Source organism: Lontra canadensis, unplaced genomic scaffold, assembly GCF_010015895.1.
Source record: "Lontra canadensis isolate GAN:19392208 unplaced genomic scaffold, GSC_riverotter_1.0 scaffold217, whole genome shotgun sequence".
Classification (NCBI taxonomy): domain Eukaryota; kingdom Metazoa; phylum Chordata; class Mammalia; order Carnivora; family Mustelidae; genus Lontra; species Lontra canadensis.
In genome coordinates, this window is record NW_022631211.1 from 848,376 (window position 1) to 875,912 (window position 27,537).

The following is a 27,537-nucleotide window of genomic DNA, read 5'->3' on the forward strand; positions in this document are numbered from 1 at the left end:
TGTGGTGATGGGAGGCAGTGGGGAACCAGGAAATTTCCAGTTGGGCAACCTCCATGTATTTACTTGATGAAACCCCATGAGATGATATCACTATTAATCCCAATTTACAAGTCAGAAGATGGGCTCAGAGAGGGTATATGATTTGCCAAGGTCACACAGGAAGGGACAGAGATATGATTTGAACCCAGGTCATTTTGCCCCAAATCATACTTTCAAGTTTCCTTCTGACACTTCATTGCCCTTGGGATCAAGTCCAAGGTTACTAGTATGGTATCTGGCACCTCTCAGGTCCTCAGTTTCTTCATCTGTCAGTGTCACACCTTGGCCGCAGTGCCTACACACACAGGACTTCTCTGTTAGTAGGATGATGACGTCCCTGTCTGTCTCTCTACACCCTCTTCAGCCCCAAATCCTTTAGGATTCTGGAATGTTGGGCTTGGAAGGGCCAGCCCCTGGGGTTGTAGATAGGAACAGGGGAGCAGGCTCAGAGGTGGAGAGAGCCTTGCCCAAGGCCCAGTGTGTGAGGAGCAGAGCCCCATGTGCACCGTAGCCCGTGGGATTCTAGGTGCTACTGACAGCACTGCGGTTCATCTCAGGCTGGGCTTTCTCCTGTTGCTCCCTCCAGGAAGCCCCCCTGCACCCCGACTGGGTTAGCCATCTGTCCTGGGCGCTGAGGGCTCTGACTGTGACTCTGAGCCAGCCTTGTTGTGACTGCTGGTTTACTCACTATCTCCCTTGCTTGGCAGGGCACCCCATGAGGACAGGCATTTGCTGGTCCATCCAAGTCACTGGTGCCCAGCTGAGCCCAGCTTGAGCAGGCCTTCAGGAAGGGCTGACTGTAAGAGGGAGTCCCAGAGAGGGACAGACACCTGCCCCGAGACCCTTTAGGTCCCACATGCTCCTGGGATGGGAGATTCGGGACAGGTCTCTAATGGCGCTCTAGCAGAGAGCTCCCAGGGGCCTCTGTCCTCGGCTACACCCAGAGGCCTGGGGCCAGGGACACCCTGTCTCCCTCCCGTCCCCACCTGCTGTAGAAGGATGTTCTCAAGATAAAAATACCCTCCAAAACATCCCCCAGTGTCTGGCATGAACTGTTGTCCATCCTGGGGGCCAGAGGCTCCTGCCCTGGCTTCACCTTGGGGCTCAGAAGGCAGATGTCCACTTCTGCTGGCCATTTGGCCCAGCTTGTCCCTGGATCAGAGTGTGTAGCCCTGTCACCAGGCCGTGGAGCAGGAGTGGCCTGAGGGTTGCCTGCGGTGGTGGCAGCAGCATCTGCTGGGCACAGAGGAGGGAGGTGGCCAGGCTCCAGGCTCTGCCAGCTCCTGGTTCTCCTGCTTCCCGGCCTCTTGGGGTGCATCTTGAGAGGGTCACATGGGACTGCATGGGAGGGCGAGGGATACATATGCCACCTTTCCATCCTCTCGGGAATCTCCATGTCTGCTCTCAGAGCCTGCAAGAGAACCTTCCAGAGAACCCTGGAGGGTCTGGCCGTTACCCTAGGTCTGCACCACGACAGGGCCTCCCTTTGCTCCCCTGACTGTCCGGAGGTAGGTGGGCTGTACCTCTTTTGCAAACGGAGGAGGCTGAGGCCCAGGAAGGGCCCTTCTTGAGCTGGAGTCATCCAGGCCTTGGCTTAGGGAATTGGGGCTCACTGACACCCTCGGGCCACCCCCATCCCCCAGGGAGGACTGAGATCAGGGGTGGTGACAGCTGCCTCCTGCAGGGCCCTGCTGTTCCAGGCCCTGTGCCCAGAGCTCACCTCCCTTACCACACTGAATTGCATGGGCACATCCGCTGGGCCGGTGTCATCAGCCCATTTTGTGGAGGAGGAAGCTGGGCCTCAGGGAGGGGAAATGCCTCACCCTGTCCCCAGGCAGTTTCAGCCCTGGCCTTGGCTGACAGACTGGCACTGGCAGGGGGAAGTAGGGAAGCTTCAGGGTCCATCCAGGCCCTGCCCTCGCTGCCTGGCAGTCTGAGGGCCAGTCTGGCCATTCTGGGCTCGGGCTGCTCCCATGTTATGTGCAAGCCCCACCCCACCCCCCAACCAATCCAATCTGGGACCGTGCCCATGACCCAGGAAAGCATTTGGTGAACTTCAGAGGTTTGAATTCACATCATGGGCTGCTGTGGTCCTCTCAGGGTAACAGGTGGAGTACTGGAGAGGGTGTCCAGAGACCTGAGTTCCTATCTCCAAACTGCCACTCACTCAGTGGCTTTGTGATCTTGGGCCAGTCACTTCTCTGCTCGGAGCCTCTGTTTCCCTGGAGAATGGGACCAATTTGCCCTCCTCACAGGTGAGAACACATGTGATTGGGTTTGTGGGTCTGAGGAAAGCCCTTTTAGGAACTAGGGCATCAGAAACAAGACTGAGAGAACCTGGGGCTGGCCAGAGGACCAAGCAGGCCCACAGAAAGTGGGGCGGGATGGACCGTCTCGCATCTTTCCCCCTAAAAGATTGCCCTGTGACAGCTCATCTTTTGGAGTTCCAGCTCCAGGGGACCCAGGGCAAGTGACTTAGCCTCTCTGAGCCCCAAATATCCCTGTCTGTGCAGCCGGGACAAGAAGCCCTCCCTCAAGGTGACACTGAATGTTGGAGTAACTGAAGATAGGAGTGGGCCCTCAGGCCAGGCACAGTGTCTGCCCATTCTAGGGGAAGGGCAAAGATCAGGGATTTGGGCACAAGTCTTTGCAATGGAGATTCCCAGTGTGATGTAAGTCCATGATAGAGCCTTCCTGGGCCTCAATTTCCCCATCACTTCCAGGGTGTCAGTTCTAAGAGAGGAACCCTGCAGACCCACAGCCGCTGCTCAGGGAATGGTGAGGGATGGGGCAGCAGGGGGCTGAGGACAGGGAGTCTTGAGATAAGAGCCTGGAAGGTGAAAAGGAACCAGAAGGACATTCCCTTATGGAATGAGCAGGGGCCCAGAAGGGGGAAGTGAGTCACCCAAGGTCACACAGCTTGTGACGGGCAGAGGACTTGAACCCAGGTCTGTGTGCCTCTACACCCATCGCTGTCACCTGCCCCAGGAGGCTTATGATGTTGGGGTGACTCACCCACAGTGCCCTTGATCCCAGCCAGAAAAGCCAGTGCGACAGTGGACGGCAGCCAGCTCAGCTGTGAAGGGGTGGGGCTCTGTGGCCTCGGTGGCTGGGAGGTGGGGGAAGGTGAGTGGGTCTGCCTCTGGAAGCTCACGGAGGGCCCGCCTGCCACACTGTCCTCCCATCCACACAGCACGGTGGGGAGAAAAGCAGGGGCCCCTTTGACAGTGGGAAAAGTGAGGCTTCTGGGTTGCTGGGACGACATAAGGTGTGTGTATGCCCAAGGCAAGTGTCTGACAGGTTACCAACATGCACCAATCCGTAGAGACATTTATGACCCATGCACTCATCTGTAAAGTCATCTGTCCTGCTCACCACGCCACTGCATCCATCCACCCAGCCATGCATTCACCTGCTCCTCTCCCCACCTACTCATCCGTCTGTCTAGCATCCGCCATCCACACGCCTGCCCACCCATCTGTCCATCTGTAATCCACCACACACCCACACACGCACCCATAATCCACCCACCCACCCATCCGTCCATAATCCAGCCATAGACACACCCACCTACCTACGAATCATCCATCCATCTATCCATGATCCATCCGTCCGTCTGTCCTTCTGTCTGTCCGTGCTTAAACCCTGTGGTTGGTCCTGGGAGGGCTCTGCAGGTGGTGGCTAGGAGCACAGGTTAGGGACCTGAGTTCCTCTGTGACCTTGGGGAAATTACCGTACTGCCCACCTCTCTGGAATGAGAACAGGGATGGTTCCAGCCCTGTGGCATTGTTGTGAGGATAACATGAGCTAATGTCCCTGAGACACCTACCACAGTGTCTGGCAATCAGTGGGCACTCCGTAATTACCAGCTGTAATTTTCCCCCGGGACCCATCCTGTTCTGCCCTCCACTGGTTTGGAACGGTTTCATAGACAGACTCGCAAGCTGCGAAGGTGTGGGTGTCAGAGGTGTGGGCCGGAGGCCTCTCCCACCTCTCACGGGACCCCGAGGGAAGCAGCAGAAATGTGGGTTTAGGTGGAAATCTCAGACTTTGGAGCCATTGTGAGGAGAGCAGCACCATCTATAGTAATTTGGCTTTGCTCTGTTAACTTTAGGGTCTTGTAGCGACCGATTCCTCTTCAGCTGGGGCCTGGGAAATGGCAGCTGCTGCTGGCACAGCCTTGAAGACAGCCACTTGCCTGCTCAGCACCGTTACTTAGAAGATAGGAATCAAGAGGTAAATGGAGGTCACTGATGGGCATCGATCCATCTAGCCATCCGGCAAGCAGACACTCATCTGTCTACTTACCTGTCCCTCTCCCCTCCAGCCTCTCCTTAACCCGCTGTCAGCCTAGCTCCACACACCCCCCACCCATCTGCCGTCCACCCACCTGTGCACTCACCTTCCCAGCGCATCCAGCCGTCTTTCCTTCCACGTTTCCACCCATTTCCCGGCCAGTCACCCACCATCCCAGCCACTCATCCGTGCACCCAAATACCACTGTGTCCTTCCATCCACCACCCATCCATCTGGCCGTCCATCTGTCTGCTCATCTGCCTGCCCGCCCACCCGTCCATCTCTTCATCCAGCCACTAAGCCATCCACCCAAGTCATTGAATTATTTTCTGTCCGCCGAACCCGTCCATCTTCCTGGCTACCACCCATCCCCCCATCCACCCATCAGTCCCGTGTATTCATCATGTCCCTGACTGCCCACCTGTGCACCTGTCTTTCACCTCATACAACGGTCCATCGCGTTCCTCATCCATCTGCTTCTCCGCTGCGCATTTCCTCCTCCCTTCGTCTGGTTGGTGAGTGTTTCCTCTGAGCCAGGCCTGCTCCAGCCTCTCTGGGCCTCTGAGGAGGAGGGGGAGGGAGAGAGGGAGGGGCGAGGACAGGGAGGGGGAGGAAGGGGAGAATGAGGGGGAGGAGGAGGGGAATAGGAGGAAGGAAGAGGTTTGGGAGAAGAGGAGGAGCCCCACTGGCCAGTGGTACTGGGGGACTTCTGGGAGATGAGGCTTGGGTCTGGGGAGGCAGTGTAGACCAGGCACCCAGAGTACGCTTGTCAGGGGCAGGGAGCTGCCTCCTCTAGGAAGCCTGCTCTAGGAGCACTCCTTCCCTAGCCCTTCTGAAGTGGGAGCCCAGTGCAGGCCAGTGGCCAGAGAGAGCTTTCGGGCTAAAAGCTTAGTATCAGTGGTTGGAAATGGAGCAGACAGGCCCTGAGGCGGTGAGGGCCCGGCGCACAGGGGGACCAGTGACCATCTCCGCGGTCCTGCTAGTCTGGCTATTTCTCTCCTTGCACCCAGCATGGGCTTGGCCCAGAAAACCTGCACTGTGTACACTCTGAATGTGTGTAGGCCGTGGTGTGCACTGCAGGCAAAGGTGGTCTGTGCTCTGGGGAGGGGAAGGGAATTTGGCCTGGAAGGGGCCAAGGAGATGGTCGTCTTCTTCCTCAGTGTGAGAATGGAAACAGTGCTCCCAGCCCTCCGGCTCCCCTCGACGCCAACCTCGGCCTCCTCAAGGGCTCCTGGGTAGCCCCCTCGCTCCTGGTGCCTCCCCGCCACCCCAACCAGCAGGCACTAGGGCATTCCCTGCCCCACCCCCGGCCCTAGCTCTCACTTCCGGTGTGACAGAGTCCGAGAGCCCTGCTCAGACCCTCAGTCTCCTTGCCTGCAACTTGAAGATTGGATTTCTCAAGCTCTCTCGCTAAAGATGTCGGCAATTCCTAGAGTAGGAGAGTTGCAGAGGCTGTCCCGGGACATGGGGGAGGTGGTGGCAGCTGCCCGCAGGCCATGCACTGGCTGTCCCGGAACCACGGGGTCTCCGAAGAGTTTTTTTCCCATTGTAGGCTTTGATCACGAGGTAGTGAGTGCCCCATCCCCGGACGTTCCAAACATGGCCCTGGGTCAGGGGCGCACGTGAGGGGCTCACCTCTGCTTTCAGTGCAGAGATTCGGGGCTGTCTGTCTTACTGGCACACGGTTCGGGGCCTGAAGGACTGAGACGGGAACTCAGTGTCAGGCTTGCGGTCTGACCCTGGGGACTGGGGGCGACAGGGGTCGGTTTCTCTTCCACATTCTAGACTGGGAACTTGCTGCTTAGGGGCCATGTGACCCCGGGCAAGTGACTCAGTCTGAGCTTCAGTTTCTTCACCTGGAAAATGGGGATAATAGTCATAAGGTTGTTGCAGGGATTAAGTGAGGTCACTGGGGCTCCTCGAACCGGGCCGGGCATGCAGAGCGTGCACAGCGGGCACTGGTCAGTGCGCTCCTGCCTCTGAAGCACTCCGGCCAGCTGAAAGGCTTGGTGGGGGGGGGGCTTCAGCTGCCCCAGCTCTTGTAGCTAGTGCTTTCTTGACATCTGAGACTGGGGCCCCTGCCTTGCCCTCTTTCTCTGCCGGATGTTGCCGAAACCTGAGGTGCCCAGAGCCTCAGGGGACAGGCCATGGGGTGTCCTGCTCCATCCAGAGGCACCTCCTGGTGACTTCTGGGCCCCACCTTTGGGTCATGTGGTAGCTGCCTCTCTAAAAGCTCCCAGCCCAGGCCCTGTTTTGCTCCAAACGCCCCAGTGGCTAGGAGTCTGTGTCCATAGATCTGTGGCCGGCAGACAAGTGGGCTCAAGAGACAGCAGGGCTGAGGACAGCTTCTCCATCTCCCGGAGGAGTCTGCATGTGCACACTGCACCGTCCCCTTCTCTGCCTGCTGGACTTGCCTCGCTACCTACCTTCAGTGTCGAAGTCACCTCGTCTAGCTCAGGTAGCTCACCCCGGAGCCTCTCTCCCGCTTCCCTCCAGACAATGCCTCGGGTCCCCACTGGGGGATCTGGGCATCTACCAACAGTGATCCTAACCCTTGCCTTTACTGTCTCATCCAAGCCCACGAACTGCTTTGTGACCTGGGACAGGTCTCAGCCTCAGTTCTCAAATCTATGAAATGGGGAGCTGGTCTCCTTACTTGCTGAGGCCTCTTGTAGCAAAACAAATCTAATAACATTTATTTTCTGATCTAACTGTATGCATCCACTGAGCAAGAGTGTAGGCAACCGGCCTACATATCCCTGGTTGGGGATGCTGTCCCACATTTCTTAAATCGAGTCTTTAAAGATCTCAAGGCTGCATGACCTTCTTGCCACACCTGTGTTTGTCTATGTGGAGTGTCCTTGGGATGATTGTCAAGTTTGTGGTGCTGGGGTTTTTACTCATGGGTCTTCTTCCGGATCTTTCTTTGTGGAGCTGCATTCACCAAGAGCCTGGGAGGGACTCCCCACACCCCTAGCATCACATGCACACACACACACACACGTACACACATATATATACACACATAGCAGGATGGAACCATGGAAAGCTGAGGACTGGACCAATACCTGGAGCTCTAACTCTGTCTCTAAACCTTAGTTTCTGGGTGACTTTGGACAGTGACTCTGCTCATAGTCTCAGTTGCTAGCTGAGAAACAGGGGAGCAAGTGTGAACGTGAACCTGTTGATTTTCTGTGTGGTTTGAGGAGGAACATCAACAGAAGAGGGGTTTCCCAAGCCTGCGTGACACAGTCTGGGTGGGTTCCAGGTGCCCAGTCCAGGGAGAAACACCAGGAGTCACCGAAGTTCCCATCCCGGCCTGGATGCTGGCCAGGTGTGGGGCTCCCCAGCTGATGGTAGCAGAGCGCCAGGCTGGGCTCTCTGGCCTTTGATTCTTCTGATTCTGTCCTTTGCAGTACTCAAGCTGCTCAGAGCCCCAGTTGGAGGAGCCATGACCCACTGGACGTCCTTCCAGGCATCCAGGCTACATAAACCTGCCCCCTGCAGTCCAGCGGCCTGCTGCAAGCACCTAAGTGCCCGGGCCCTGGCCTCCTCCGCCTGGAGGGCCCAGGAATCTGGGGTCGAGCCATCTTCTTGGCGCAGTACCCGGGGTCCCCACCACCCCCGGGTCCCTGCCTCCTGGCCCAGGCAGAAGCAGCGTCCACCCTCACAGCCCCAGGCCTCAGCTCCTCAGACCTATGGTGAGGTGGTCAGCTGGAGTAGCTGTGAGGGGCGGTGGCAGTGTGAGAAGAGGCCACCCGCAGAGCCTGACGTGCCCACGGCAGGAGACCTCTCATTAGCTAGACTGGTTCGAATTTCTGCTCTCCTGCTTATTGGCTGTGTGGCTTTGGGGAAGTCACGTAACCTCTCTGAATCTCCATTCATGGTAGAAGCAATGATGGCAGCCACCTTCTTGGGGTTTTGCAAGGATACTCTAAGACCATTTGCTAATGTGTCTGGCCTGCTTTCTCTGCAGTTTGAGGAGTGGGCAGTAAGGGCCATGAGTGTTACATACGAGCCCGCTCTGGGGATTCAGAAGCATCTGGCAACAGAGACAGACCCTAGGAGGGATGTGCAGCCTGGCTGCTCATGTGGACTTCTCCCTCACCTGTCTCCCAGGTGTTCGAAGCAGAGGTCAGATGTTGTGCTCCCTCCGAGGCCCTGGCTGCACCTGGTCACACAGACTGGGGCTAAATCCCAGTGTTGCCTCCCCCTGACTGTGTCGCTTCCAGTTTCTGGGTTTCTGGTGGGTGCTCAGCCACCTGCCTCTGCTTCCGGACCAGCTGCCCTGGGACCTTCTTATCTGGGGCCTCATTGTCTTCTGGGCACTTGAGGGCTTCCAGCTTTGTCTAACACTGGCCTCCCGGTGTGATCAGGTGGGGATTTGGGGTGGATGGAGTCCCCAGTGGTGGAGAGGAGTATGCCCGACTCAGCATCCTGGCCAGGCCAGCCGGCCAGGGTTCTCCCCCTCCTTCCAGCTCAGCCCTGCTGAGCCAGGCTGAGGGCCTGAACACCTGCAGCCCTGACGCTAAGGGCTAGATGGCCTCAGTGCCCACAGGTCCAGGTGGCACCATGGCCTCTGGCCTGCAGGTGCCTCGGCCTGGCACCAACAGGCCAGCCCGGAGCCGGCGAGGCCCTGGGGGAGGGGCCACTGCCAGCCCGTCTGGGGGCTGAACGTGGGGTATGGGCCTGAAAGTGTGTCCGGCTGCAGGTGTCATGCCGTGGGACATACCTGAGACAGCTTGGTGTGCGTACGTGTGTGTGTGTGTGTGTGTGCGCGCGACAAGCCCACCAAGTGCTCCCCTGAATAGGCCAAGGACAGTGGCGCTCTGAGTGTTCCCTACATGCTGTCATTTAGAGCTGAAAAAGGCAGTGATGGGAAGGCCACTGGGATGGGGTCAGTCAGTGACACCTCTGGGCACTGACCCGTGGACCCCCTCCTAGTTACGGATGGAGGCTGTGGTGTATGGGTGCTGAGAGTGGGTGCCGTGGGGTACAGGGCTCGAGCATCAGGAGGGCATCCTCGGGGCCAGGCTCTGCTCGAGGCCCGGGGGGTGAGACAGCAGTGAACCACACGGCAAACTCACCACGCTCGGGAGGCCAGTGGTCTCACGGTGGGATCGGTGGGTGAGTGCGACCCCAGGCCTGTCCTTCCCGTTACTGTTACTACTGTTACAGTGTCAGAGGTCGGTGCTTTGGGGTTACCGTGAGGACCTGGGTGAGGGGTTACAGTCTCCCACGGGTTCAGGAAGCTGCTCCTGGGCACGGAGGCCAGGGACTGAGGGAGGTGAGGCAGCGGGAGGGTGTCCGGGCCGAGAGTGTGAGGGCCCGTCCTGAGGAGCAGCGCACAGGCTGGGAGCTGTAGCGGGTGAGAGGAGGTGCCTGGGCCTGAGAGCTGAGGGGCCCCGGACTCCATTCATGCGGGCCTCGCAGGTGCCAGCAGAGACTGGCTTTGAGCAGAGGACAGCCAGGCTCCCCCACTGCCTCTGGACCGGGGTGGGGGCCAGAGCACAAAGGCTGGTGAGGCGGCCGCCGTGCTGGTCTGGGTACGTGATGATGGGGACTCAGGCCACGGCGCTGGGAGAAGAGGTAGGATCGTAATGCACTTTGGAAGCGGAGCCTTTGGTAGGGGGGCGCTCACATGGGCTGAGGATGAAGCCAAGGCTTTTGGCCAGAGCTCCTGGGAGGCTCCAGGTCTGTTTTCCAAGCCGAGAAGGAGGGTGGCTGGTTGACTGAGGAGGGAAGATGGAGAGCTCAGTGGGGGGTGAGTTAGGGCGCAGATGGCCACCCGCCAAGGCCGAGGCCCCCGGGTGGGGGCAGAAGCCTGGGCCGGGCTGGCCTGTTCCGCCAGCCCCTCTGTCTTCTCTGTTGCAGGAGCCGCCCCCCGTGGAGCCGGCCCGGGGGCGAGCCAGGGCCCCCCCCATCCCCGGGATGACCTCGGCCGGCAGGGCCAACCCCTACAGTATCGTGTCATCGGAGGAGGACGGGCTGCACCTGGTCACCATGTCGGGGGCCAACGGCTTCGGCAACGGCAAGGTGCACACGCGGCGCCGGTGCCGGAACCGCTTCGTCAAGAAGAACGGCCAGTGCAACATCGAGTTCGCCAACATGGATGAGAAGTCGCAGCGCTACCTGGCCGACATGTTCACCACCTGCGTGGACATCCGCTGGCGCTACATGCTGCTCATCTTCTCGCTGGCCTTCCTCGCCTCCTGGCTCCTGTTCGGCGTCATCTTTTGGGTCATCGCCGTGGCGCACGGCGACCTGGAGCCGGCCGAGGGCCGTGGCCGCACGCCCTGCGTGATGCAAGTGCACGGCTTCATGGCGGCCTTCCTCTTCTCCATCGAGACGCAGACCACCATCGGCTACGGGCTGCGCTGTGTGACGGAGGAGTGCCCGGTGGCCGTGTTCATGGTGGTGGCGCAGTCCATCGTGGGCTGCATCATCGACTCCTTCATGATTGGCGCCATCATGGCCAAGATGGCTCGGCCCAAGAAGCGGGCGCAGACGCTGCTGTTCAGCCACAACGCGGTGGTGGCCCTGCGCGACGGCAAGCTCTGCCTCATGTGGCGCGTGGGCAACCTGCGCAAGAGCCACATCGTGGAGGCGCACGTGCGGGCCCAGCTCATCAAGCCGCGGGTCACCGAGGAGGGCGAGTACATCCCGCTGGACCAGATCGACATCGACGTCGGCTTCGACAAGGGCCTCGACCGCATCTTCCTCGTGTCCCCCATCACCATCCTGCATGAGATCGACGAGGCCAGCCCGCTGTTTGGCATCAGCCGGCAGGACTTGGAGACGGATGACTTCGAGATCGTGGTCATCCTGGAGGGCATGGTGGAGGCCACGGCCATGACCACGCAGGCCCGCAGCTCCTACCTGGCCAACGAGATCCTGTGGGGCCACCGCTTCGAGCCTGTCCTCTTCGAGGAGAAGAACCAGTACAAGATCGACTACTCCCACTTCCATAAGACCTACGAGGTGCCCTCCACACCCCGCTGCAGCGCCAAGGACCTGGTGGAGAACAAATTCCTGCTGCCCAGTGCCAACTCCTTCTGTTACGAGAACGAGCTGGCTTTCCTGAGCCGCGATGAGGAGGACGAGGCAGATGGAGACCAGGATGGCCGCAGCCCCCAGGCCCGGCATGACTTTGACAGACCTCAGGCCGGTGGTGGCGGCCTCGAGCAGCGGCCTTACAGACGGGAGTCAGAGATCTGAGCCACCATGGGCCAAGGTGCAGCATCCGCCCCGCCAGGGAAAGGCCCGGTGTCCCTCGAGGGCCCTGGGTTTGAGCAGAACGGGCCAGGTGCCCCGGTTGCAGACTCAGTAGTGTTTTAGATGTTTTATGTTTCTTCACAGTGGCCTGGGAAGGTTGGCGGGAGAATGGGCGACCAAAGCAGGCCGCCACTGGCCTCAGAGGCCGGAGCAGGTGCAGGGAGGTAGCCTCTTGGGGTCCGGGCCAGGAGCCAGGGGCGTCTCTCTGAGGCTAGAACTGTGGCCTGCCCGGAGGTGGCTCAGTGGCCATCCAGCCTCTGTGGGTGAAGGCTGGCAGGCTGCAGGGTACCTTGCTGGTTTTTAACTTGGGGAGAAACACTGGTTTTGGCTTTCTCAACCGTAGCTTGAGTAAGACTGTTTACAAAAAAAAAAAAAAAAAATTTAACACGTGATTGACAAAACAAATTTAATTTCTGGGGATTATAAAAATGGACAGTGAGAATTCCATTGGTCTGCTGAGATGCAGGCATTAGATGGGGGCTCCATGAGGTTCCCCGAGGCTGGACAGGCCTCCCCTCCGTGAAGGCCAAGTGTGTGCTGGGCGGCGCCGTCCGCACGCGCAAGCGTGGGGCTCATCTGTGGTTCTTTCTGCTCACGGGCGGATTGGATGATGTTTGTGATGGAAAAACCAAGACCATGTTAATGATCATAATAAAAGCTTTCCAGAGTCACAGAGGTGGGGGTAGGGGCTGGGAAAAAAACTAGTTTGACCTTTTTTGTACCTTAGAGGTGCGTCTCAGGGCTGGATATGGGACCTGCCTGCCATGGAGGGTCCGCTCTCCCCACCCCCACCAGATTTTCCTGTTTTACTTCTCTCCTTTTCTGCCCGATAGCCTCCACCCTTTCCGCAGTGAGGGACACTTGGAAAATGTTGGAGTAGATGGCTCCGTGGGAAGGGAGGGTGGGCTCCCAGACGCCCAGGAAGCAGATTGGCCCTATTCCCACGGGACCCCAGTGTGAGTCGTGCCTTAGAGACCCCAGGTGGGCCAGCCCCAGTTGTTTCTGTTTTTCTCGGACTCACTGGTCCTCCCAGCTGTCCCCGATTCCACCACGAAGTCCACACCAGCCTGTGTGTCTGCAGAGGTGGGCCGTCTTGGCCCGCTCTCCGCACCTGGGGCAGCCTAGGTGAGTGCAGGGGCGTCCCAGCCAGGCTGCCCCCACTGAAGGGTGGAGGAATGATCTTAGAAGAGGTGTGCAGTTGTCAGCCAAGATGACCGGGAGTGGCGCTTGCATCCAGGCAGCCTCATCAGGAAGAAGTTTGCAGCTATTGGCTCTGCTGGCCCGGAAGCAGGCCCCTGGGCCACGGGCTGCCCAGTGTGGGCTTGTTCTTGGTAGAGGACATAGCTGGCGGGGATGGAGCAGGCCAGGCCCTTCCCAGGACAGCTAAGAATTTTGTCCTCTCGAATGACCAGGCCTATAAGGAAGTCCTTAATTAGAAAGCCCGTATGTGTCTCCCCAGCCTGCCAGCCTCGGCCACCCCAACCCGTGCCCTCCAAGACAGCTAGGCACCCAGGACCCTGGCCCGAGTGGGGAAACTGAGGCAGACTGCAAGGTCACGCAGTCGGTGGGTGGGTCTTGGGAGGCCGGGGGAGGCCAGGGGCCTGGGATGAGGGTTCTTTCCTCTCCCCCTCCTCTTCTACCCATTCCCAGGGCAGCTGGAGACCTGGCCTGAGGTCGGAGGCCTTGGAGGGTCTGGGCACGAGCTATTGGTTCCCACCCATAGACACCTCGGGTCTGTGCCCTGAGGGATGCCTGACTCCCAGCATCCTGCCCTAGCCTCAGGCCCCAGCCTCATTTCCCGCTGGGGTGCTTCAGGCCGTGGAGGTAGCTCTTTCCTCTCAGGATCTGCTGGAGGGGCCTCAGCTCCTTCCCAGCCCAGGGCCTGGCTTCCAGCCCTGAGCCTGGCTGGCTTTCTCCATTTCAGCTCTGGGGGGCAAGGGTAGAGTTGATATGGGAGGGCTCACCTGCCTGCCCCCTCCCAGACTGTCAGGCTGAACGGGGGAGGGATGAGATGGCCCCAGTCACTTGGGGCCGGCACAGGGGCCTGTGTTCTGCTCTGCGTGGCCGCAGGAGAGCCTTACAGGGCTGGGTGGGGCAGGCTTCCACTGCTACCATCCGGAGCAGAGCCCAGAGCCTCTGGGTCCCCTAAGGCCCCTGCCACCTCAGTGGCTTGGTGCACCTCCTCTCAGGCCTGTCCCCCTCCCAGTCCCACGCTGGATGGTTCAGCCCCAGACCCTGCGGGAGAGCAGCCCTGAGCTGTCTTTCATCTCTCGCCAGAGGCAGATGCTGCGTTTTCAAACTCTTCTGCCCTCTTTTTTTTTTTTCCCGTTCCCTGTATTTATTTATTTATTTATTGCTTGTGCTAAAGACCAAAATAGTCTCCCTCTTTAGTGCACTTGAAACGGGAGGGTGGATGGGAGGAGCCGTGTGTGTGCAGAGCAAGGATTCCGTTGTCCCTGGGGAGTGTGTGCTGGAGGGTGTGTGTGTGCCCATGTATGTGTGAGTGTGTGTGTGTGTGCGTGCATGTGTTCGTGTACGTGTGTGTGTGGAGAGCACCAACCCTCTGAATGTGCCACATGCCATGTGTGGTGCGTGTGCCTAGCACAGGTGAGTGGGGAGCATTTGTGCACCTGGGTGTGTGTGTTGGGTGTGCGTGTGTGTGTGTGTGTGTGTGTGAGTGTACATGATGTCTGGTCTGTGTGCTGTGCAGGCGTGTCTAGCCATATACTCCCACCCTCACCCTCCCAGGCACTGGGATTTCCAAGAAGTTTCTCAACAGCCAGAATTAGGAGGTGTGGAGGTTGGAGTGGGCCAAGAATGTGGCCTCTGGTGCCCTCCTCCCTGACACACTGAGCTGCTTACGTGGGAAAGGGGCTGTGCTGGCAGTGTGTGTGTGTGTGTGTGTGTGTGTGAGAGTGAGCACCAAGTGTGTGGCATCACATGCGCCATCATCTCATCTCTGTACAAGCATATGTGTGCAATTACAGCTTTGACTGAGCACACGAGCGTGTGGACCCACAGTTTATGGGAGTGCTGTGCAGGTGTGTGCCCATGAGGATCTCCCTGTGTGTGTGAGTCTGGGCTGACGACATATATGCAGTATGTATGTGTGTATAGTACACACATGCATAGTTCTCTGTGTATTTGCCCAAAGGCGCATGTGAGTGAGTGTGTGTTTTATATGCAGGTTTGGTGTACTGTTTGCCAGGCTATGGGGCCAGGCACACAGGACGCAGAACAGACACCGGCTGTGACCAGGGGCACGGCTGAACCCAGCAGTCCCGCTGGCCCTGTGCCCTGATTATGTCCACATGGGAATGTGTGGAATGTGTGTGCCGCCATGAGGCTTTTGTGCACGTGGACACGAGGTCCTATCTGCGTGTGTGGGTGAGTGCTGCGTATGGACGGCATCTGCATGTGTGTGTGTGTCCCCATGAACACGCAGGTGCACATGGTGCATTTGGTGCACGGCTGGTGCCTGCTTGCTGGGGGCTGTACACATGGGCGCGTGGGTCCCAGGAGTGTGTGCACACGAATGTCTGTGGAAGTGGTGTGTCCACGTGCACGCCTGAGCGTGCTGCTTGGGACATGGTGGCCGCCCCCCGTGCCCTGCTGGTGCTGTGCCCCCCGGTCCCTGCCTGCCTGAGGGTCCCGGCGGGGTCCGGGGGGCGGGAGCGGGGGCCTGATGGGAAGGAGGCCCCTGCACAGGGGTGTCTGCCCTGCGTGAGGTCATAGAATGTCAAATCTATTTTAAATGGTGAAACTGGAGAATTTTCATGTTATTTTCAATACATAGCGGTATCTAAAGACATAGGCCACGAGACTAGACCACATTAAATGCATTTTGATCTCTTTGAGTGCCACCGTGTGGAGATGTGTGTTTGAAAATCCCTGCCTGGTGTTCTTAGGCTCGGTCAGCCCACTGTGACCCAGGGCCTGGGGGGCCAGGGTGGGGGTGGGTCCTGTGGGAGCCCTGGGAGAGAGGACAGAGCCCTGCCCGCTTGCAGACCCCGGCAAGTTCCTCCAGCTGGGACACGCCCCCGCGGGCCCCTGTGACCGCGCACCCTCTCCCGAACAGGCCCTGGAGTGTGCCCTCCCATCTCCTCATGCTGGATGTGATACTTCCCCAGCTGTGTGACCTTGGGCCACTTCCCTGTCCTTCCTGGGCCCACATGCCCCCCTTTTACTTCTTTCCGCTGAGATTCAGGGCACGCGTCCACATGCGGCTGTGTGCTGCGTGTGGGAGAGTGGTCGTTCTTTCTGAGGACTCCATCGTGGGAGACTCCGCCAGCAGCCCTGGTTCTCACCACGGTGACAGGACAGAAAGCCACAGTGGGCAGGCAGAGGGCCCGAGGACCCCTACTCCAGGCTGGCTCGGTGACAGGGAGGAATTGGAGTGGTGTTCTCCCTGGTGAGGCCGGGATGAGGAGGGCCACAGGGCAGACAGGGGCCGCTGGCAGGGACAAGAGAACACGCAGGGAGGAAGACATGCGAGGCCCATCTAGGGGAAAGGAGGATTTTATCTGTACCAAGCGCTTAGTCTCTGGGGTGCCAGTGGCCTTCTGGCAGAGGCCCACAGGGAGAAAATTCTTTCCTTTGCCCCAGCTCGTTCCCTCACTGGAGAACTTCTCTGCATCAGTGAAGGACCCCGGGGACGCTTCATTCTGTAGGATTCAGGGGATGATTCAGGATAAGGAGCTCTGGCAGAGGTGCCATGCAGGGATGAAGGACAGGGGGTCGAGAGGGGCCAGGGGCAGGTCACAAAGGCTTCTTGGAGGTTGTTCGTCTGGGTTGAACCTGGAGACAGGAAGACCCTGAAGGTGGTTGGCTTGATCTGGGGGTAGGGGTGGGGATCCCTGCTCCTAGTCCCAGAGCCCTCCTAGATACCCCAATACTGGAGTCTAAGCCAGTTGGGGCCAATGAGCTATGGCCTCTGCTTAGTACCCGCAGACAGGTGAGGGGCCCCAGTCAGCACAGGATAAATGTCTATGACTCCAATCAGGCGGCACTGGAGTTCAGCAGTCTTGAGGTACCTGTTGTCCTGCCTGTGACCTTCAGTCAGACCCCAGGTCACTCTCTTGCTTGGTGACCTGTACTGGATTCCTTTTCCCCTGTGCTCTCAGTCTCCCTGTCTATAAGAAAAGTGTGTGTGGGGGGGTATTCATAAGATATGCTAGCTCTCACCCTTGTGGAAAGAACGAGAAGGAGCAAGAAGGGACTCAGCAGCCACCTAGCACATACTGGGCTGGAGCCCTAGAGGTGGGGCGGGCGCCCGTGAAGGCGGCTCCTGGTTGTGACACCAGCGTGGGTGCAGTGACCCGGAGCTTACCCTGCGCTTTCCTGCCTCCCTGAGGATGAGATGAGTCCAACTCGGAATCTGCTTTAAAAAAGGTAGAAAGGGGGCAGGGGGTGGAGAACTCGGTGATGAGCCTTTGTCGAGCATTCCCTGAGTTCACGTGGGAGGTCCCTGAAGGACCGGGTGCACCTGTTTTAGAGGAAATCAGTCCAGGGACACTAAGGGACTTTCCAGGGAGGTGAGTTATCGGATCTGGGATCCGATCCAGGCCTGGGTCCCCAAGAACTCCTTCATTTGACCCAGATGCCACTACCCTCACAGGCACTGGACTGCTCTGGGCCCTCTTCTGCCCCCCAGCGGCCAGTGTTGGGCTTTAGCTTCTTAGCCAGTGGAGGGATGATAGCCCTGCTAGAGGGCTTGCCCTGGACTCAGTTTATCCTTTCAAAAGTTGATCTCCTGAATGGAGGGCCTCAATGACTCAGAAGGGAATCTGGGTTTCCCCTCAGTGTGGAGGCGCCAAGATCAGAGCTGTCTGCAACCCAGGAATAGTGGGGGGCTTCAAAGGGTATACCCCATCATACTACAGCCCACCATCCACCCAGCACCAGGGTGGTCTTAAAGTCAGAATCAGGCCCTGTAACCCCACTGCCTGCAGCCCTCCCTGGCTTTCTGCTCCACTGAAAATAAACCCAACTGCTTTTCCAGCCTCTGAAGTCCTGTTCCATCTTGGCCTGACCTCACCCAGCTAATCCTCTTCTCCCTCCCTCCCTGCCCCTCTGCTCTAGGCACCTCACCTCCTTAAAGTGCTTTGAGAACACTACATTTTCCTCTTCACCCCAGGACTTTTGCATATGTTATTCCTCTGCCCAGAGCACGTCCCCTTCAGATCTACCTCCTCCTTGTTCCAGCCTAAGCCTTCCCTGTCCCAGGGTAAGGTAATCCATGAAGGCAGGGATTGTCATCTCTTTCACTCGCTGCTGGGTCTCCAGGGCAGGCTGGTATGTGCTTCATGTGTATTTGCCTCATGGATGCTTGGGAGGATGGAGTACAGGTCCAGGGGGCCTCCTCCGCAGAGGGGTCTGCGGGTCTCACCAACCTACAGCCCTCACTTCTTCCCACTGACCCAGCTTGGGCAGAGCCAACTGTGCCAAGCAGTGGCAGTATGGAGCGATCCCTGAGTGGTAAAGGGACACATGCATGGTGCCATGGGAGGAAAAGCAGGGGAGGCCTGATTAGGGGAACCAAGGTGGGTCCCCCAAGGAAGTGACATTTTTTCTGAGATCTAAGGGATGAGTTGGACTTTTCCATGTGAGAAGTTCCCAGGGAAAGGGGCTGACACAAGCCAAGGCCCTGGAGTGGGAGAGAGCACAAGAAGGAATAGGAAATAAATAGCTTGTTGCGGGTGGTATGTGGGGAGGGGCAGGGAAGACCATGGCGGGGCCCAGCCCCCTTTCCTGGCACTCAGCGGCTCTCAGGCTGTGTCGCAGCCTCACTGCATCTCCCTCCTGCAATGTCAGCCTCTGGAGAGCAAGCACCGTTGTTCTCCCTGGTTCACAGTTGTGTCTGACACCCAGAACGTCGAGATCAGGCACCCAGTAGGCACTCAGTCAGTGGAGTAGTGCTCCATCAACCTGTGGCTCTCCCGCAGCTGTCAAAGGACCCCATAGGTCAGCTGTCAGCAGGGCTGCTGTCAGCCGTATCCCGGCAGATCTCCAGCCTTGGGGTGTAGGGACCCGCCACACACAGGCTTTTACAGTCTTCTGTGCTATAAAAACAAATTCAAGTAAAATTTTGAAATGCACAAGAAAAAACACATAAGGTTACATGAGAAACCCATTTCGTTGACACACAGTCATCACCGTAGGAGTAAATACATACGTGGTCTGCTAGCAGCTGTTTCCTCCCCCACAGCCCCTGACCGAGAGCACCCCCACCCATGCCCAGGGGGCTTCCCTGCTGCCATCTTCCCTGGGGGCTGAGCTCCCAGCAGCACCGAGGGACGGGGCGATGTCCCCCATTCTGTGGGTGGTGCAAGGACCACCCTTGGTTGCCTCCATCATAAAAGGAAGGGAAGACTAACTTTCTCTTGGAGGTCAAGCAATGTGGAAATGTAAAGTTTTCACATCCAAATGCATGCAGCCTTCTTTAATTCACGGGCCCCAGCTCAGGGCCCTGCACTTTCTGTTTGGGGCCCGGCTTGCTGCTGGGAGGCAGGGAAGGCAAACTCTGTCTGCAAAGGATGTGCGAGTAAATATTTCAGAAATGTGCAGGCTGTGAGGTCTCTGTCGAAGCTGCTGGCACTGTGGCCGTGGGACAAAAGCCGCTGGAGACGGCATATACACTAGTGGCTTCCAATAAAATCCATTAGCTATTAGGGAGTGTGTTCCAATAAAGCCTCATTTATGGACACTGACATTTGAATTTCATAGTATTTTCCCATGATATGAGATACGACTCCTCTTTCAATTCCTTCCCCCATGGTTAAGAAATGCAGTAACCAGTCTCAGCCAGAGGGCCCACCAAAGGCAGGCAATGGGCTGTGAGCGGCGGGTGCATCAGAAGCCTCACCGTCTGTGGCAGCAGGCCTGGGACAGGCCGGAAATGTCTCCAACAAGTTCCCAGATGGGGCTCTGCTGCTGTGGGGACCCCACTCTGAGAATGGCTCTTCCTTATCCAGGGAGATCCCTGTAGTGCCAGGGAGATGGAGCCCCAGAGGTCTGGGAATGAAACCCTTACCCTGGACTGTCATTCCCCTTCCAGGCGGGGGATTTGAGGGCCTGGGGTTCCCTACGGAGATGCCCGTCGGTGATGCAGGAGAGGAAACGTCTTCTTCCTTCTGTCCTCTTAGGTTCTCTACCTGCTGCTCTGCAGATGAGATGGACAAGAGACGAGTACAGAGAACAAAGCAGACAGGAGCTTATTAACACGTGCGTCAGACACACACGGGGAAGTCAGGGATGAGGAGCTCAAAAGGACACTGAGACAGCACTCCAGAAATGTGGTACAGATGAGGAAATGAGCTCAAGGAGCAGAGGAGTGAGCCAGCAGCCTGTCTTGTGGCTCAAGCCAGATTTTTGATGCCCCTTTCTCTCTCTTCACTCCCTGCTCTAGCATCACATACTGACCTTTTTAATCTCTACAACTTGTTTAGCCCGAATCTGTTTCTCCGTCCCGCTGCTGCTGCCTGCTCTAGGCCTCCATCGGTGCTTCTTTGATGACTGCTGGTCTCCTCTCTTGCCCCCAGGCCCCTCCTGCTCTTCTTCACCTGGGCAAGGTGTTCAAGTCCCCCAGCTCTGGGTCAGGGGGCACCGGGCTCCCTGACCCCATGGGTCCCCCGAGGCATGTGCGTAGGAGGTTCCAGCAGGCGGAGAATTTGGCTGGACAAAAAGGAGCAGATCGGTGACCTGGCGCCTGGTTCCATCCTCCCAGATGCTGCCTGCTGCAGCCCCTCCTTGGGCCCTGTCTGCAATCTGACTTCAAGCAGTGATGCTTTCTTTTGTCATGGAGAGTGGGCTGGCCCAGGGGCTAGAGAGCTCTTTCTTTGCCTTCCTGGATCAATGCTGAGATCATTGCTAAGGCCTGGGGCCATTCTCACTCCCGGCTGAGGCTTGATACCGAGGTTGAGCTGGAACTCCCAGACTGTAGCTCTGGGCTGGGGCCTGTCCGCAGGCCAGCTTCTGCAACAATGCAGTTGCGCAAGTGGTACAGGACACAAACCCAGCGCTGCCACTCCCAACCGAGACAGCCGCGCAGTCTTTGAGGCCTGTGGCCTCTCCTTGCTGCCTCGGGGCTCCGGAGGGAGCTGCCCACGGACTCCATGGGGCGAGATCCGCAGCACACGCAGACCAAGCAGTATAGGATGGGGGGGGTAATGGGGGGCCCAAATGGGGGCTGATTCTGCAGATGCCAACAACTTGTGAACTCAGTGATGAGCTAGAACATGTTTGAAAGGTGGTACAACTCCTACCAACACATAGACACACAGATGTGCGCACACACTAGGCACACACACATACACGCATATAAGTGTGATGGAATATTACACAGCCATGAACAAGAACAGCCTCCTGATGCATGGAACAGCGTGGACAAGCCTCAGTTACAGTGTCGAATGAAAGGATCCAGATGCAAAAGGACGCTTGTTGTTGAAGTCCATCCATATGAAATTCTAGAGTAGGCATTAATCTGTGGTGCTAGACATTAGGACCCTGGTTGCCTGCAGGAGCAGGTGGGCCACTGACTGACTTTCCTATTGGAGCAGGCGGCTGGAGCTGGGCTTGGAGGATAGGCAGTTCCTGCATCGGGAGGAAGGGTCCAACAAGGGGAGGTTCCGTGTCCGTGTGTCCTGCTCAGCAGAGGGTGGGTTTCACAGTTAAAGTTTGGGGTGAATGATTTGCCGAAGGTCACACTGTCCTGCCCTTGTTGCTGGCCACTGCTGGCAGCTGTCACCCTGGGGGCCGAGGCTGCAAGGGGCAGGCAGAGAGAGGCCGGGAGGCTGTTGGATGGGCTGGGGTTGTGCTAGCTGTTGGTGGAGGACAGGGAGCTGGTGGTCAGAAGGGTGAGTCTGGAGTGACCTGGTGTGGTGAGCCCCTCACTGAGGCGGGTGTGAGGGAAGGGACACATGACACTCAAGACCCTCACTGTTCAGAGACATGGACAGTCTGCTTACCATGAGCTCTGGCCCTCCCAGGAACGACTCAGCACAAACAGGTGCCCCCATCACCCCCCCACCCCCGCCGCCGACCCCTCAGAACAATGCCCACTTGCCCTGTCCCCATGGAAGAACAGCTGGGCTCAGCTGCTGGGGCCTGATGGGCAGGTGATGCAAGGCGCATTAGTGAACTCTGCTAAACAGTATTGTTTGGGGTGGGGGGGGGGCGGTCAGTGAACCCAGCTCCTCCCAGGGAGAGGACCCAGCGTCCCAGTTCTGAGACAAATGCCCCAAATAGCCACGAGGCCCCAGCCCATGCAGTTCCAACCATAGAGGTTGAACTGGGATGGGGTCATTTCTTGAACCTCCTGTTACCCCGCCCCCTGTCTGCCCAGCCAGGAGGCCCCATGGAGCATGGGAAAGTTCAGATGGCTTGAACCAGGACCCGTTCAGAGGCAAGGACTGTCAGTGTGGCTTTTGTTCATTCAGCGGATGGGGCTCCTTCTGCGCCTGGCCTAGGCGGTGATAAATGCCAAAAGGAGGCTAGAAACCAAGTGGGTGGCAGAGGTGACGTGCAGCTGATAGCTCCCTCAGCCCTTGGAGAGGTGACCTTCACATCGACCCTGAAAGCGCCCAGATAGTGTGAACGGGCTCTGAAGTCCAACTCCCGGGGTGTGAACCTGGCTTTACCCCTCCCTCACTCGGTGTCCCCAGCCCAGGAGCTCATTTCTCTGTGCCTCAGTTTTTCTCCTCTGTAAAATGGGGCTGATAATCACAAAGTTGTATGAGGATGAAATAAGTAAGAACCAGCAGCACGCAGAGGGGCCACGTAAGTCTGGGTGTGCTCTCTCTCTCTCATCACCTTTATGTGGTGATGAGAACCCATGGTGGGAGCGGCCTGGGGCTGGTGCTCCTGGGCTGGAGGAGAAGAAGGAAGGCAAGGGTGCCTGCAACCATTAGCCCCAGGGACAGAGTTTGACCAGGAGGAGGGATGGGCTGGGGTGGGGTCTGCTGACGGGGTCCAGGTATGGTGGGAGCAAGAAGGCCCGTGGAATGGCTTCTTCTCCAGAAGGTCACTCCACCTGCTGAGGACGAAGTGGCCTCTGGGAGGAGCAAGGAGGGGATTTGGGCCCAGGCTTAGGAGGCTGCATGGTGGTTGGGCTGAGGGGACCCGTGGGGACACTGAGGCAACGGCTGACCCTGTGGGTTTTGGTGTGAACCTCCAGCTGGGTGGGGAGGAGCAGGCTTGGGCTGACGGATGGCATCTCTGGACATTTTGAGATGCCAACAAAGGGCACGGGGACTTTGGAAGGCAGTTTGGCACTTTCTTATAGAGCTAAACCTGTATTTAGTATAAGATTGAGCCATTCCTCTTATACACGCATCCCGAGAGACATGAAGACTCATTTTCACACAAAAACCTGTAAGTGGACGATTATAAGAGCTTTATTCGTGATTGCCCAAACCAGGAAGACACCCGGATGCCTCTCTCACCTGCACGTGAGTGACCACACCATGGCCTGTCCCCATGGTGGAACCATCCCAAGCAGTGAGAAGGAACAGTTGTTGCTCCCTGGTGTGACCTGAGGCTTCCCAAGCGCGTGCTGCTGAGAGACAGAAGCCAGACTCAGAAGGATCCTGTGTGTCTGGCATTCTGGAAAAGCCCCAACTACAGCCATGGAAGAAACATCAGTCGTTGCCAGGCCGTGGGGATGGGGGACCGAGTCCAGGAGGCAGGGCTCCAGTGGGATGGGAGATGATTTTGAGGGGCGACGAAAGGCTGTATGTCGCGATTGTCACAATGGCCACAGATGTGCGCAATTACTCAAGACCCGCGGGACTCCACACAATGAGAAGTAAATATAGGTCAGTTATACCTTATTAAAAAAAATAAATAAAGGGGAAGAAAAAGCAGTTGCCAACCCCACTTGCGCACAGAGACATCAGATTTCGGAGAAGAGGTCAGGTCAGGAGGTCGAGCCTGGGGACTTGCTGGCGGGTGGATGGGACCAAGTGACCATGAGATGTCAGAGACACGGACGATGCACAGGATGTGCCGGGAGAGAGGGAGGCACTGAGCATGACCGAGGCCTCCAGTGCACAGCGGGGCCTCCGAGGTGAGGCTTCAAGAGCAAAGTGGGTCCCAGTCACCTCTGCCAGCACCAGGACCCTCGAGGATTCCTGGGCTTCTAGGAAGAGAGGCCAAGGATCAGGGGCTCCACTCCAGCCTAAGTTCCCCCAAGACATTTAGAAAGCGACTGAAAGTCAAGGATGACCTATAATTTATTGCCCAAGTCCAAACCCTTTGACAAAGGGAAGGAGGCATGATTACTAATAACTAATGGGGCTCATAGGAGTAAAACGGGTGGTTTTGGGCAGAGCAGTGGGTTGCACATAGAGGTTGTCAAGGCAGGCTGGGGCGTCCTTAGTCTCACCCCTCCTCCTGCCACGCCATCCCGTGGGGCGCACGGCCACCCCCCTCCCCCTCAAGGGACCTGGATGTAAGCACGAAGAGAGAAGAGATTCCTATCGCCCCAGCTCAGAGGTCCATCCAGCCTCGGTGGTCCATCTAGAGAGGGGGACACTGGATCAAAGAGCTTGGAGACCTCCACAGGCTTGAAGTTTCTACAGGAAGTCTTTCTCACGGTGCCGTCCCCCACAGGCCATGCATCCAGGCGAGGTGCTCACACACGGCATCTCAGAAACTCGCTCTGGGAACGGTCTCCCACCTACACCGCTGAGCACGGTGCCACATGTGTGTCCCTGAGCATAGCTCGCCACAGTCACAGCAGTGGCTCAGCTCTGCCTCACTGTGCCTCACACACACACTGACTCCAGCAAACATCATGTTTCAGGCAAACACATCACAAAACACAGCTCAGCATGGACACAGCATTAAAGTGGTACACAGAGAAACTGGCAGAGAGACATATAATACACATATATGTAAGACAGACAGAGAGATATTCAGTTAGAGACAAAAAGACAAACAGACTTTATGCATATGTATACACAGAGATATACGGAGGAAAAATATATAGACAGAGAGACGGAAAAACAGATAATGAGATAAGATAAAGTGACAGATGGACCTAAGATATAGCCTGGTAGGTGGAAGGATAGATATAATCAGAAAGACAGACATGTTAACAGACAGACAGATGGACAGTACATAGTCAGGAACATGAGTAGGGAGGCACATGTAGACAGACAACTGTAGAGACAGACACACACAATAGATAGGCAGACATGCAAATACGGACATGTACGTAGAGTCAGACAGACAGAGAAAATAGACAGAGGCCCAGCCATTCGAAGAGATAGATGTTTGTCTATCCATCCTCTGTCTGTCATCTCACTATGGACTGAGGGAAGAAGATAGCCAGACATAAAGATATACGGATGGAAAGACAAGTAGACATGTGGACAAAGAGACAGATGGACAGATGGAAAGACAGCCTGGGAGTCATAGAGCTAGGCAGGTAGGCAGCGGTAGATAAAGTTATAGGAAGAGTCAGATGCACAGACTGACAGACTGGTAGGCGGGCAGAAGAGGATGAAGTCAGAAATACAGATGGAAAGACAGAGAGGCAGACTGAAAGACAGGGTGAAAAATAGATAAGCAGGCAGAAGGGTGGATGGATGGACAGGTGGACAGAGAAATAGTCAGATAGAAAGATGGACAGATAGACAATCGGACAGGTAGAGAGATGGGCTGAGAGTGGGACAGATGGACAACATGTAGACAAATAGACAAAAAGAGAGAGATTGAAAGGTGGACATACAGACAAATCCATATAGAAAGATCAGCAAATAGAGAGTGAGACAGACAGAAAGATGCATCTACAGACAGGTGAGTAGACAGACAGAAAGAAATAGACTGACAGAAAATGGACAGTCCTATATACAGAAAAAAGTAGGCAGGCATACAAACAGATCCACAGACATACAGATAAACAGATGTACTGATGAAGAGATAGGAAGGAAGACAGAGATGAGGGCAGACATTCAAATAGACATAAAATATCTATAACATAAGTAGTTATACTGATGGACACAGAGACAGGTAGAAGGACAGACAGGTAGACGTATATATAGATACAGAAAAACACAGAGAGACAGACTGATGGAAGGCTGGTAGAGAGACAAGTAGATATACAACAGAGATAGATCAATGGGAAGACAGACGGATGGATATTGTACAGGCAGACAGGCAGAGAGATGGACAAATAGACAAGCGGACAGAAAGATGGGCAAAGAGACAACCAGCGATACAGAAAGATCGGCAGAGAAATGATCAGAAGGACAGAAAGGCAGGTAGACAGGCAGGCAGACAGAGAAATTCTGAGAGAGAGAATGACCTATTGACAGATATGCAGACAAAAAGGCAGACAGACAGACAAACACAAACTAACTGAGGGATGGTAGATGGACAGAAAGACCTAAAGATCGAAAGGCAGGTAAACAGAGAGCAAGACAGGCAGGTTGTCAGGTCAACATAGAGGCAGGCAGGATGCACAGAAGCACCTCGGGACTTGCTCTCCAGCCTCCTCAGGATCCCGGATCTGTCCAGGCCCCTCCCGGGATTGGCTTGTCTGCTCTATAGAGGCCGAGCGGACACCGCAGAGGATCCCTCCCATTCATGGCCTGCGCGGAACTCACCTGTACTTGCTCCCGCAGCTTCTGATCGCCTTTCTGCTGAACTCTCTCCTGGACTGGGTCCGGGCAGCAGGGTAGGCTGGTGGGCCCCGTGCCCCGGGCCGGACCCTACCGCCCAAGGGCAAAGAACCCTGAGCCCCTTTCCCTGAGCTGGAGAAGGGGCCTTCCAGGTGGGTGTGGATACAGACAAAACAAACCAGGAGGGACTCTGGAAATCCCTTCTGGCATCATCGTCTGGAGTCCAGGGGCGGGGCTGCAAGTCATAGCAGAGCGGGTGATGACAGGTAAAGCATAAACTTCAAGCCTCACAGAAGGAAGAAAATGTGCATGGATTATGAATTAAGGTTTCTATTGACTGTATTTCCATTAAAATGCATTATTATTGAAAAATTTAACTGGCAGGACTTCTGACTTAAAGGACATTTTGATTTCAGCTTCTTAAACTTTATCCTTGAGTTAGAGAAAGTGACTTTGTCATGGTAATGACTCCCCTCCTGGTCCTCTCGACAAGTTCTAGAAGCTGTTGATTGGTTCTTGGCTGAAATGGCTCAAGGGTGATAATCTCTATGTCTGTACTCATGGGCTTTGGGGAGATGGACCAGAAAAGAGCTGGGCGCACTCTTACAGACGGGAAGTAAGAATGTGCATTTAAACAACAGATCAGGGCTTGGGTCATAGGCCTGGAAGTCTCTCAGCAGCTCTGTATCCACTCTGTTCTCTCCACTCTGCTTTGGTGGTGCCTGGACAATGAGGGTGCACTCTGGGTCCTCATATCTACTTAGAGTCACCCTCACCCAACGGGGAAATGCCCAGTGCAGGAGAATATCCTGCTGAGATTGAGAGAGGTGGCGGGGGGGGGAGAAGGCAACACAGAGTCAATGCCACTTTGATCGTTCAGGTGGAAACAAGTAACTATTCAGGCCATGAGTGTGTTCTGGGACAGTGTGGGCTGCCTGGTCCAGCAGCTTCTGTGTCATCCTGGCTGTGTTTCTATTTGTGTGCTCTGGTGTGTGTCTCTTCTGTGTGTGTGCTTTTGCCTGAACCAGGTGGACATTCTCTGGTTGGGGGCTGAAAATCTCTGTGCCTACACAGCAAGTTCATGTAACAAGCATTTGGAGTATGAAGACTTTGTCAGCTTGAATTGTGTTTGGAAGTGCCCCATGTTGCATGCTTTTGCCTTTGCGACTAGGAGGGCTTCCACTGAGGCAATCTGTTCAGCAAATGGCCAGGGGAAGCCGCTCCCCCAAGAGGAGTCAATACTGAACTCCACTATTAACTGAGAATCTTACATTCTGGATGAAATGTTGCGGAGTTTTGATCA

The 27,537-nt window shown here is 56.6% G+C and overlaps 1 protein-coding gene across 3 annotated transcripts; it reads left to right on the forward strand.

The window, feature by feature from the left end:
• The first annotated feature begins 4,146 nt into the window (after positions 1–4,146).
• On the forward strand, positions 4,147–11,988 carry LOC116861992 (ATP-sensitive inward rectifier potassium channel 12). Of its 3 annotated transcripts, none has more exons than XM_032848993.1 (2): positions 4,147–4,275; positions 10,210–11,988. In XM_032848993.1, exon 2 carries the CDS (start codon positions 10,267–10,269, stop codon positions 11,551–11,553), a length of 1,287 nt encoding a protein of 428 aa, XP_032704884.1. In that variant the 5' UTR covers positions 4,147–4,275; positions 10,210–10,266; the 3' UTR covers positions 11,554–11,988. The 3 variants fall into 3 exon arrangements, with proteins under 3 accessions (XP_032704884.1, XP_032704885.1, XP_032704883.1); XM_032848994.1 differs by having other exon boundaries at positions 4,155–4,275; positions 10,187–11,988; XM_032848992.1 differs by lacking the exon at positions 4,147–4,275 and adding an exon at positions 8,002–8,036.
• Positions 11,989–27,537: the final 15,549 nt, after the last annotated feature.